We start from the raw sequence: 12072 nt of genomic DNA, 5'->3' as shown, positions 1-12072 counted from the left end.
TTGCGTATTTAACTATTAATTGATGTATATATACAGGTCCAGTTATCATTTGTTCTCTACCTGGGTATGTTGTCATTTTTCCTGACTATATTATTAATTACCCTAATAAATATGTATAGTTATTTCTATAAATTATTGCTGTGTTTATTTATTAGTAGGTGTGTCTACCCTATTTAGTATGAAAGCTGTCCGCTGCTGTCTGTGTCCACCACTGGAAATGGCTTATGATATTCACCAGACACCTGTGTATTGTGAATACTCATAGGTTAAAATTAAAAAGCAAACACCTACGCTAAAACAACCATGTAATTGAGCATCCTGAGACCCTATTACATTATTATGGATGTGCACAGCAGAGGTTTGGGCCTTTTGGGGCTTCTTCTCCTGGGAGAAATGATAAGCTATAAAAGGAAAGATGCCATTAGCTATTAGTATCAGCAGTTTTATATCTGAGCCAGGATATTCATCCATTGTGTTCTTATATTCCACCAAATTCTCCTGAAGTTCCATAGTTTATTAATGTTTCACATCTTATTAATTTGGGAAGAATCACACTGGAATGATGAAGAACCAAACAACAATCACAAGTGTTCTTCTCATGAGTCTATCGGATGATCAGAAGATCATCTATGTCCTCTTTACCGTCTTCCTCTTCATGTACCTGATGACCTTCTTGACCAACTTTCTCATCATTCTTCTAGTTGTTACTTGCGCTCATCTTCATACACCCATGTACTTCTTTCTCGGAAACTTGGCATTCTTGGACATGTCCTACTCATCGGTCACTGCCCCAAGGATACTCTTTGACCTCAGAACCCAGGACTGGTCCATCTCCTTCCCTGAATGCATAATCCAAATGTTCTTTGTCATATATTTTGGGAGTTCAGAGGTTTACTTGTTGTCTTCTATGTCTTATGACAGATACATAGCCATCTGCCATCCTCTCCATTACTCTCAGGTCATGTCCTGGGGAATGTGCACTCAGATGGTGTCTTTGGCTTGGTCCTCTGCTTTCCTCGCCCCCATCATTTATACCTTGTGTTTAAGAAGGTTGACCTTCTGTGGTCCCAACTTCATCCAGAATATCTTTTGTGACCTGCCCCATTTGTTGAAGCTCTCTTGTACTGATATTTCTATCAATCTTCTAGTCTTCTTTATTGTGGGGGGGTTTCTCGGCACTGCAGCTTTTGTTACCACATTTTACCCGTATGTCAGAATTTTTAGCACAGTACTGAAAATCCGTACAAGAGATGGAAAACGTAAAGCTTTCTCCACCTGTACATCTCATCTGACTGTGGTTTTCACATTTTATGCATCAATAACTTTTATCTACTTCGTTCCTAACAAAAGTAATCTTCTTACGCTAAACCAAGTAGCCACTGTGATCTATGCACTAATCACCCCCTTACTCAACCCATTAATCTACAGCCTGAGGAGCAAAGACCTGAAGGCCGCACTGCAGAAAGCTTTACATATACACGTGCTGATTCCAAGAAGTTGTGCATGACTTCTGCTGAGGACTTACTATAGGCTTACTGTAAAAGCAAGACCATCTTGGTGCAGCATTAAATTCAACACTAACACAGATAAAAATCACAGAAAGGGAAAGATAAAACAGATTAAAAAAATCACGGAAAGCGGCCATATACTCACTGACACACTGACAGAAGAGGGCAGGTATGGACACCACTTGTCCCTCAACATGCAGATAGCCAGACTGCTAAATGGAGGAGCAAGTAACACGCATGGAGGACACTGATTAAATAGCCACATTTGTTACCTGTGCCTCCATTTAGAAGTCTGGTTGTCTGCATGTTGAGGGACAAGTGATGTCCATATCTCCTGTCTTGCGTCAGTGAATATATGGCCGCTTTCTGCAACACTAACACAGAATTCAACATAGAGGATTTTGGGAGTATATTTACCTCTTTAGAGGTTCAATGCTCATATCCATTTGGGATTGGCACCATGCTCACCCTCTCTATAGACACATAGAGAGATGGAGGAGGACCTGTCCCAAGGACCACAGCATTCTGTACAGCAAAAAATCTGAAGAAGGAAGAAGAAAACAAGCACTGTGCAAGAGGGAGGTGCTGCTCATTCGTCCCCTTACTGCTTGGAGCCGCATACAGCTGCTTCCAATTGTGGCTGGTGGACCGTACTACAATTGGGCAGAAGGGGAGAGCTGAAGAGATGTTCAGGATGCTATCTCAGAGTGCTAAGAAGCGTTGTGTTCAAAGGCTCTTCTCTGAAGGCCCGTTCCATGGCTGAGGAGGCGAGGGTGGACAGAGGGAGCTTCAGGTGGCATTTTGTAAAAGCTCATGTGAGGCTTTTGTCATAGGCTCTGTCCCCTCCCTGATGTTGCTGTGATGCAGCTAGCACATCACACCTAGAAGAATGCCGCCAGGCTAAGGATAGTGTATGGGTCTAGGCCAGTGATGGCGAACCTTTTAGAGCCCGAGTGCCCAAACTGCAATGCAAAACCCACTTATTTATCACAAAGTGCCAACACGTCAGGGGGCGGGGCTTATCACGACATATGATTTTACCTCCGTCATTCTAAAAAGGACCGGGCCGCTTCAAAATAGACAGCGTGCAGATTTTGACTGCTTTTTGGATGTGGAAATACTGCAGAATGTCCTCAGCGGAAATTTCTGTGGCAAATTCTGCAGCATTTCTCAAAATCTGCACGCTATCTATTTTGAAGCGGCCCTGCCCATTTCCGCCACATGTAAATATACTCCAGCGGTAATAGTGACCCCCCAGCGGTAATAGTGACCCCCATCACCGACTCCAGCAATAATAGTGACTCTAAGCCCAGCGATAATAATGACCCTCACCCTAGCGATAATAATGACCGCAACCCCAACGGCCCTCAGCGTAATAGCGGCGCCCCCCCAGCGTAACAGCGACACCCCACAGCGGCCCCCAGCGTAACAGCGACACCCCACAGTGGCGCCCAAAGCATAAAAGTGACATCCCACAGCGGCGCCCAAAGCATAAAAGCGACATCCCACAGTGGCCCCAAAGCATAATAGCAGCATACCACAGCGGCCCCCAAGCATAATAGTGACATCCCCCAGCGTATAAGCGACATCCCACAGCAGCCCACAGTGGCCCACAACCTAATAGTAACATCCCATAGTGTCCCCCAGTGCAATAGTGACATCTCATTGCGGCCTCCCCTCCCCACTCACTCACCTCAGTTGTGGTGCGCTCTCCTCCTGCGTCTCAGCTTCTGCTGCAGCTCCCAGGGTCGGCGCTGTCCTCTGTCCTGGCGCTCCCTGCCTTGCTGCTGTCCTCTATGCCGGGGCCGCTGGCCAGGCCCTGCACTGGCCGTGCCAGCGCTCCCAGCCTCGGGCCCGCAGCTCTCAGGCTCGCCGCAGTCCTCCTCCCCCAGCCAATCAGAAGCTGGGGGTGTGAACCCATTCTCTGACAGATGTATTATGTCGCCACCCCTTACTTCCTGTGGTGACATAATACTCCAGTGCCGTCCGATCCCGGCTGAACACTGACGTCAAAGTGTGCACGGAGATTTGAGTGAATGCCGGCAGGGGAGCCACGGCCCCTGCTAGTATTTACAAGTGGTGGGCGGCCAATGGCGGTGCGTGCCAGTAGGGAGGGCTCTGCGTGCCGCCTCTGGCCCGCGTGCCATAGGTTCGCCACCACTGGTCTAGGCTAAGGTGATCAGATTTCCCCAGAGTCAAAGCGGGACATAGAGGTGTGGCCAGGGAGCAGAGCTTATCACAACCTATGATTTTATCTCCATCGTTATAAAAAGTACAGGCGCGCTTCAAAAAAGACAGGGAGCAAATAGCGCAGTATTTATGTATCCAAAAAACAAGCAAAATCCATAGTATTAATGCGGATTTTGACAGGAATCACAGCGTATCCACAGCTGATTTCATACTATGAGACACTCCCCCTCGGCTCTTCCGAAGGCTTCCCGCTGTCAGGGTTCCCCGGTTTCCAGTTTACAGCATATAGTACATATGAGATGAGAGTATACAGGAGACGTTTTAGTGCACTCACAGTGCATTGAGTCTGCAGTGACACGGAGCTTCTAAATTGGTGATGTACTCTGGCACTTACAGTGCATTAAGGCCCCAATGTTGCCATGAATATATTACAGAATACAAAGTTGAGTATGGGGTACTATAAGGACAGTGGTTAGTAACAATTTAAGATCAAAGTGCCTTGTCTCGCCGAGCTGTTCCCATTATACGGGCATGTGGATATATATGTTACGAGTGACTTTTGGTTAAAAATACATAACGATTAAGTATGAAATATCCTCCTATACAGTGAAAAGTTGACCATAGTTCAGAAATGTTTTTCATAAAAAAAGAAGTACCTCCACCTCCATCTGTCACTGCCACGTCATACACAGCACCACCATTTGCTTCACACTGGGTTCTCATGTCCAGGCTAGAGGTGTTGAGAATTGATAACAATGGGGGGCATTTATTTTTGCTATAGACCTGCTACCTTATATGTACCCCCAAGGATCTAAAGCAAAGAATGTCAGAATATTCTTAATGATGTAGAAATGATGGACATTACATCGTTGATTCATCAGTAGTTTACCAATTGGTGTTTTCTAGGTAGCGGAAAATTTAATGTCCTTTTGTAAATTAAGCGGATCGTTGTATAATAAACTGCTCTGTAACCTTCCAATAGATTGTGTACTAATTCTTCGCTATATGTCTTCTTTGTTCCCTCATTCCATGTTTATATCCAGTGGCAACTTCAGGATAGATGTACTGTCCTCACATTTAAAAGGGTTTTCAACCTTTTAAAATTGATGGTCTGTCCTCAGTATGGACCATCAATTTTGGAACAGTAGGAGTCCACCGTTCAGGATCACCACAGATTAGATGATTGAAGGGACGGCGGGGCTAGTAAAAGCACAGCAGCGGCTTCAGTATTTACATCCTAGCACAACTGTCCCCGTACTGTAGTACATCGTAATATTAATAGCGACTGTTCAGAGTACTACAGGCTTGTCCCATTGAAATGCATGTAAGTATTCAAAAAGTTTGTGCTAAGATGTAAGCATTGAAGAGGCTACAGCGCTGATACAAGTGCCGCAGCCCTTCAATCAGCTAATCACCAGGGATCCTGAGAGGTGGAGCCTCACTAAACAATTATTGATGGTCAATCCTGAAAATGGAGTATCAATTTTTAAAAGGTTGGATAACCCCTTTTAGTTCTTCATCACCCAAGATTTTTTTTTTCCTCCCACCTTTCAGGAGTCCCAACTTTTCTATTTTATATACACAGCTGTATAAGGACTTATATTTTGAGGGAAGAATTGTATTTTTGAATAATACCATTTAATGTACAATATTATGTACTGAATAACTTACAATTTTGAAGTGAGATGAAATGAAAAAAATGCAATTGCACCACTTTTGGGCTGGTTTTGATTTTATGGCGTTCACGGTGAAGTAAAAGTGACATATGAACTTTATTCGATGGGTCAGTACGATTATGGTGACATCAAATTTATATACCTTTTTAAGGCCGCCTGCAGACGAGCGGAAATCCCGCCGCGGGATTTCCCGCGGGATTTCCGCCGTTGAAAGTCTGCATAGGAGTGCATTACAATACGCACTCCTATGCAGACGGCCGCGGTTTGGCCGCGCGAAATCTCGCGCGGCAAACAAACCGCGGCATGTTCTAATTTTCTGCGGGGCACGCACTCACCTGGCCGCCGGCTCCGGTCTGCGCATGCGCCGGCTGCGCGGCAGCCGGCACATCAAAGAGCCGGGGCCGCCAGGCGCGGGTGAGTACGCGCTCGTCCCTGCAGGCTCTGGGGTCGGATCGCGCGGCGAGATTTCTCGCTGCCGGATCCGACCCGCTCGTCTGCAGGCGGCCTTAATGTTTAACTACTATTAAAAAGTGAAACAAAAACTTTTTTTAAACAAAATCTGCTTTCCATCCTCTATTCCGACATCCAGAACTTGTTTATTTTTTCATCCATTGGGCTGTGTGAGGGCTCGTTTTGGTCAGAGTGAGCTGTGGTTTTCATTAGTAATTTTTGGGTATATATAATGTATCAAGAAAGTCTACACCCCCCTGTTAAAATGCTAGGTTTATGTCATGTTAAAAAAAATTGGACACAGATGTATAATCCTGGCACCAGGATAAGGCTAGCACCAAGTAAGTGTGTTTCCTTTTTAATGCATTAAAATACTACTGCAATTTTGTATACCATGTATATCATGCATTTTTACACAAGGCACTATTCTTCTATGTTTTCTACCCTGCATAATTGGGTATTAGTGTTCCACTGGGAGTGAATTGACTTGACTGCAATCTATTTCATCTATATCAGATTTTGTACTTTATCGTTTGCCTGGGACTTCATAAGGGACGAGGCAGGTAGCTGAGGGTTTCCTCTATGAAATGAGAATGTTGTTTAAAATGATGTTGTTTTTGAATGCAACCTAAGATAAACACACTATCTAGATGTGACTCAATATTGATTTTTTAGGCCTCTATAAAATATCTCCTTATGGCCGCCTGCACACGGCCGGGTCGGATCCGACAGCGAGATTTCTCGCCGCGGGACCCGTCCTGACCAGAGCGCCTGCAGAGAGCAGCGCGTACTCACCCGCGCCCCGTAGCTCCGACCTTTCATGTGCCGGCTGCCGGGCAGCCGGCGCAAGCGCAGACCGAAGCCGGCGGCCGGTGAGTGACGTTTCTGTGTGGGGCTCTGCGAGCCCAGCACAGAAATGGAACATAATGCGGTTTGTTTGCCGTGCGAGATTTCGCACGGACAAACCGCAGCCGTCTGCCTAGGATTGCGTTTGCTAACGCAATCCTATGGCAGCTTCCAAGGGTGGAAATTCCACGGGAGATCCCGCCGCGGAATTTCCGCCCGTCTGCAGGCGGCCTATTAGTCCTTTTCACTTAACACAAAACTCTCTATTCCTTTATCAGAGTTATATACTTTTTCCACACAGTTTCATAAGACTGCCATGTCTTTGGCACCAATAATGCCTGCATTAACTCATCCATCACACCAACACAACATTCAACACGTGGGTTGGACTTCGAGCCCAGACCTCCTTTGTTTCTAAATCCTCTCTCCAAATCCTGGTTCACTGAAAGATAAATAAGACATCAGCTACTGTGTTCCTGCCACATGATGTACCCTAAAAGTCATGACATCCCAAGCAATGTACAATTAAGAACCATAGAAGGGTTAACATGGGAGGAAAGTAGAACAATAAGTGGCTAACCAAATGCACCAACCCCATGTGATCCACTGTAATTACTGTAAGAGTATGGTAGCTAGATTAGAACTTTGCACGCTTTTCCGATTGCAAATTCATCAGTTAGGTTTTTGAAGTCATTTTTTTGATGCAAATCACTTTTTTCTGGCTTGAATTTTGGCTGGCCCTAAGGCACGTGCCTTATTTGTCTAATGGTTAATCCAGTACTGCATTCATGGAATCACCTTTAGGAAAAGATAAGTGATATCTCCTTCAGAATTTCCCTTGATCTTTCTTAAGATCTACTACTTCTAGTGAGGTGATGCTTAGAATCAGAATCAGTGGCTCCTTAAAAAGCCCTGCTATGATGTCCAACTCAACCACCTTCCTGAATGTCTCACACACACACACCACCACCCCCTGCAGACACCCCCGTCCTCTGGAACTGAAAAACCTGATGAACATCGTCACACATTGGTGCAGTATGCACTCCATTGCTGTAACAGTTGCACTGAGGGGCCATGGCACCTAACCTCACTAAAGTTCTTCCCTGGCTCTTCCTCATTCTTAGATATCTGCTGAAACACTTGTCATACATCGGTGCAGTATGCACTCTATTGCTGTAACAATTGCACTGAGATGGCACCCAACCTCACTAAAGTCCTTCCCTGGTTCCACCTCTTTCTTAAATATCTGTTTAAAGCAATTGTCAAGCATAAGCTGAACCCCGCACCTTGAGCACTCATGGTGGAATCAACAAGCTGCTCCCGATCTACACTGTCATTAAACTGATAGCAAACACCTTTTCTTGATATCTGCCGAGAGCTCAGGCCACCATTTAACCCTCCTGGGATATCATCATTCTCAAGTATAGCAGGAGGTCCATTTGCCCCCCTCTATAGTCAGAAGTGCCGCAAGGCTCCTATAATATTGTTAATAATAGCGTCCCCATGTTAGGTCCGCATAACTGCAGCACACCTGTCAAATATTGTCAAAATATAAGAAGATGGGCAAGCAATCTTTTGGGTGCATGCGCCACCAGGTATTGACATAAATACAAAATGCTGCAAAACAGATTGGCTGCCTGCACACGGGCGGAAATCCCGCGGCGGGATTTCCACCGCTCAAAGCCTGCATAGGAGTGCATTACAATACGCACTCCTATGCAGACGGCCGCGGTTTGGCCGCGCGAAATCTCGCGCGGCAAACAAACCGCGGCATGTCCTATTTTTGTGTGTGGCTCGCTACTATTGGCACCAAAAGCATTTCAAATTACCCGCAATGCGGGGGGCGTGGCCAAGCCTGCAGAGAGTGAGGACGCGCTGAAATTGGGCTCTTGAGCCATAGAAGTATTTTCAGCTTCTTTTGGCAGTATAAAACGAACAGCGACACCTCACACCGATCCTAACATCTTCCCTGCAGCGAGAGGAACATTTGAAGCGGCTGCACAACAAAATCGGTGGAGCGGGAGGTACGGAGACTAGTGCCTGCATCGAGCCGCAGCATTGATCTTAGGAGAGGAGAGGGAGCCGGCCCGCGTGGAGACACATCAGAGAAACAGAAGTCTGCAGTGGTCCTTCACCGGAGAATCTCTGACAGCTCCGATAGAAGGAAGGAGACCCGCAGACACCGCTGCTCAGACGGACCAGCGAGCGGGATCGGAGGCACCCAGTTCGGGGGAGAAACATGGTCACTACAAGGGCAGTAAGTACTAAAAGCCCCAGCAGCCCCAGAGAAGCTTGTAATAAGGACAGCAACTGTAGTGCCACGGGAGCAGCACTGACAGCGGACCTCCCTGCCCTCCTCAGCAAAACACAGTTTCCCACCTGAACTCCCCACCATTTTGCCTTCCCCCCCCCCTCCTTCTTAGCTCTGCAACGGTGAGCGGAGGGTGTAGGTTGAGAGCTAAAGTGCCTACAGCTATCTACCAACAGGTCACTAACTGTGCAGAGAAAAAAGAATATAAAGGGCGCCGCCCTAATTTTTTCTGGAGCTGGCTCAGCCAGCTCTGCAATATACTTAATTTTTAAAAGACTGTAGGGGTGAGTTCATTCCAGCTGCATACCTACAAAACCCCTGTGCTCTGACGCAGCAATAATAAGCCACAGGCAGCTACCTATACTGAAGAGATCCAGAAGTTACACACAGGGCATAGCCCTAATTTTTCTGGAACTGTTTTTATTTTTCAGCTCTATAACCAACAACATTTTTCAGAATTTGTGATACAGGTCGGTCACGGCTACAAACCTATAGCCCTGCTAGGTATACCACAATAATACCTGATATCTGAAAAGATGACTGACTAACCACTAAATAGTGTGGAGAGGGAGGCACCCCACCTCATGAAGTGTGTCATATATCAAATTCGTTGTACCCCAAGGCTCATTCATTAGCTGAAGACACTCTGCGTATACTCAGTTAAAGAATAAAATGGTAAAAGGCAGCAGGGAACGCAGCTGCGATCCACCGGAAACACCAAGAAGACAAAAAAATCAAGCGGACATGCAAAAATTTCTAAAAAAGAAAAGCTCACAAAGCCCCATGGCAAAAGCACTACCTCTACAAAACTAATCAGACTTCGCACCTCAGGACTCAGAGAATGAGAGCAAAATGCAAGAGGAAGAATGCAACCTCGGCACCCAAATCTCAAAATCTTTCCTACAAAAAGCACTCCTCAAAGTTACTCAACCAATAATGTCAGAACTAGCAGACATTAAATCCGAGCTGCAACAAATCGGACACAGAGTGGAGGACCTGGAGGGAACATGTTCCACCATCATTAAACATGCAAAAGCTACCTCTCAAGTGGTAGAAGTTCACCGCTCATATTTAGACCGAGCCCTCACTCTAATCGAAGACCAAGAAACCGCAGCAGACACTGTAATATCCGAATAAAAGGTCTCCCAGAAACCTGGGCAACAGAGTCCCTACGTAAAGTGGCAGGAGAAATTTTCACAGATCTATTAGGAGAAGAGAGAGCCACACGAATTCAAATCGAAAGAATACATAGAGCAATCAGTCCCAAACCCAAAGAAGGAGACCCGCCAAGAGATGTTATTTGCGGCTTACTCTCCTTCACAGACACAAGCGCTATATTGAATGCGGCAAGAACACACCACCCGCTAAAATACAGCGATTCGCCAATCCAGTTTTTTCAGGACATTGCACCATCGACTTTAGCAAAAAGGTGACAATTGCGACCCCTACTGGAAGTCCTAAAATCTAAAAGAATCCAATATTCTTGGATGTTCCCGTTCGGCCTTGCCATTAATGACTCAGGACGCAGATTGTCAGTTAGAACTCCAGAAGATCTTGAAGTGGTCTGGCAACAGCTAAAGATAGACCCAATTGAAATACTTTCATGGCTGCCAACACAATATGACCTAACCATCCCTTCACTTCCAGAGAACGAGCCGTGGAGAACATTTGCGAAACCTAAATCACCAAAAAACAAAAAATATGGTACAAAACCATCAACTTAAGTTTCGGATAGAGACTCACCTCGCACTGTGTCGTGCCTACCTGGGAGCCGCACCTCTGAACAACTGGAGAGAGGCAAGATTACAAGCCTATTTAACTCTCGGACTTAAACTACAGTCGGTCTGTAAAGGACGATGACCAGAACTACCAACCCTGAAGCATAAGGATTCCGCCTATTACCATATCTAACTAGCTTAAAAAAAAAAATTGTACATTGATCTCATGCCTGCAAAGAAGGGGCGGTGCCTGGGGCGGTGCAGGGCCCGGGGGGTCGTACGGGGGTCGACTCTCTGGGCTCCTCCGTCTGGGGAACTACCTCTCAGCCAGGGAGAAATAGTTCATAGCGAAATTTAAATCTATTAGCCATAAAAGCACCTCAAGTAGTCCAAGATCCACCTGGAAAAAGGAGGGGATTTGCATTTGTTATTTCGTTTAAATGTTTGTGCCTTTCTCCCCTCCTCTCCTTCTTCCCCTTCTTTATCTCCTCTCTCCACCAGTATACAGGTCAGGGAACCTTTGCTCCCACGACGAGACGAGGCATCCTCCCAGCGAGAAGGCAAGAGCTCCCAAACGGTGCGAATGGGGGGGAAAACAACAAGCAACCCCCAGGTCACCCATGGATGCTACACACGTGAGTGAGACAACCATACACAGACACACTGGATACCCCCTCACCCGGGGATTGTCCTTGGATGAGGAAGATACTGACAATAGAGACCCAACTACGGGGTGTCGGGATACTTCTTATCCACACGACAACACTTCTTAGTTCTTTCACATATAGTTGACCAGACATTAACACCTGGTCAAGAAGTTAAGTTAACCGCAGTTCCTTCCTTCAACCCAACCTAAATTCAACCCTAGCTTACTCCCCACTCAGCCCACATCCCCCATGCTATACTCCAAATCTACTGAGACGGAAAATAAGAAAACTCAAAATATGCCTGCAAAACGCACACCCCAAATCTACAGCCAACAAGGCTTAAGAAACAACAACAACCTCGCACAACAACAAAAAACTGCACCTTACCACAGAGGAAAAATAAATATCACTACCTTCAACACCAAAGGGCTTAATTCTCCAAACAAATGACACCATATGTTATGGTTACTTAGGAAGAGTAAAACAAAAATCGCATTTTTGCAAGAAACCCACTTTAAGAGTAACAAAATCCCAACTCTCCCGAAAAGACACTTCACACAATGGTTTCATAGCTGTAGCCTGTCTTCGGCCAAGGGCGTATCAATTGCCCTCCACAGAGATCTCCCCTTTCAAATTGAGAAACAACTTACGGATGCAGAGGGACGCTTCTTATTTGTAAAGGGCGCGATAAATAGCTCACACTACACCCTAGCCAACATCTACGTG

The 12072-nt window shown here is 45.9% G+C and overlaps 1 protein-coding gene across 1 annotated transcript; it reads left to right on the top strand.

Moving 5' to 3' along the window:
• Nucleotides 1–562: 562 nt before the first annotated feature.
• Nucleotides 563–1507, top strand: LOC136620247 (olfactory receptor 1J4-like). The gene has a single exon (XM_066594953.1). The coding sequence runs from the start codon at nt 563–565 to the stop codon at nt 1505–1507; it is 945 nt and encodes a 314-aa protein (XP_066451050.1).
• Nucleotides 1508–12072: the final 10565 nt, after the last annotated feature.

The sequence above is a fragment of the Eleutherodactylus coqui genome, chromosome 3 (genome assembly GCF_035609145.1).
Source record: "Eleutherodactylus coqui strain aEleCoq1 chromosome 3, aEleCoq1.hap1, whole genome shotgun sequence".
NCBI classification, from domain to species: domain Eukaryota; kingdom Metazoa; phylum Chordata; class Amphibia; order Anura; family Eleutherodactylidae; genus Eleutherodactylus; species Eleutherodactylus coqui.
Note: the sequence above shows the minus strand (reverse complement) of the source record. Positions and strands in the feature narration are given on the sequence as shown.

Excerpts from the sequence above, each read along its gene's own strand:
- LOC136620247 (XM_066594953.1), top strand. The coding sequence starts at position 563 with ATGAAGAACCAAACAACAATCACAAGTGTTCTTCTCATGAGTCTATCG.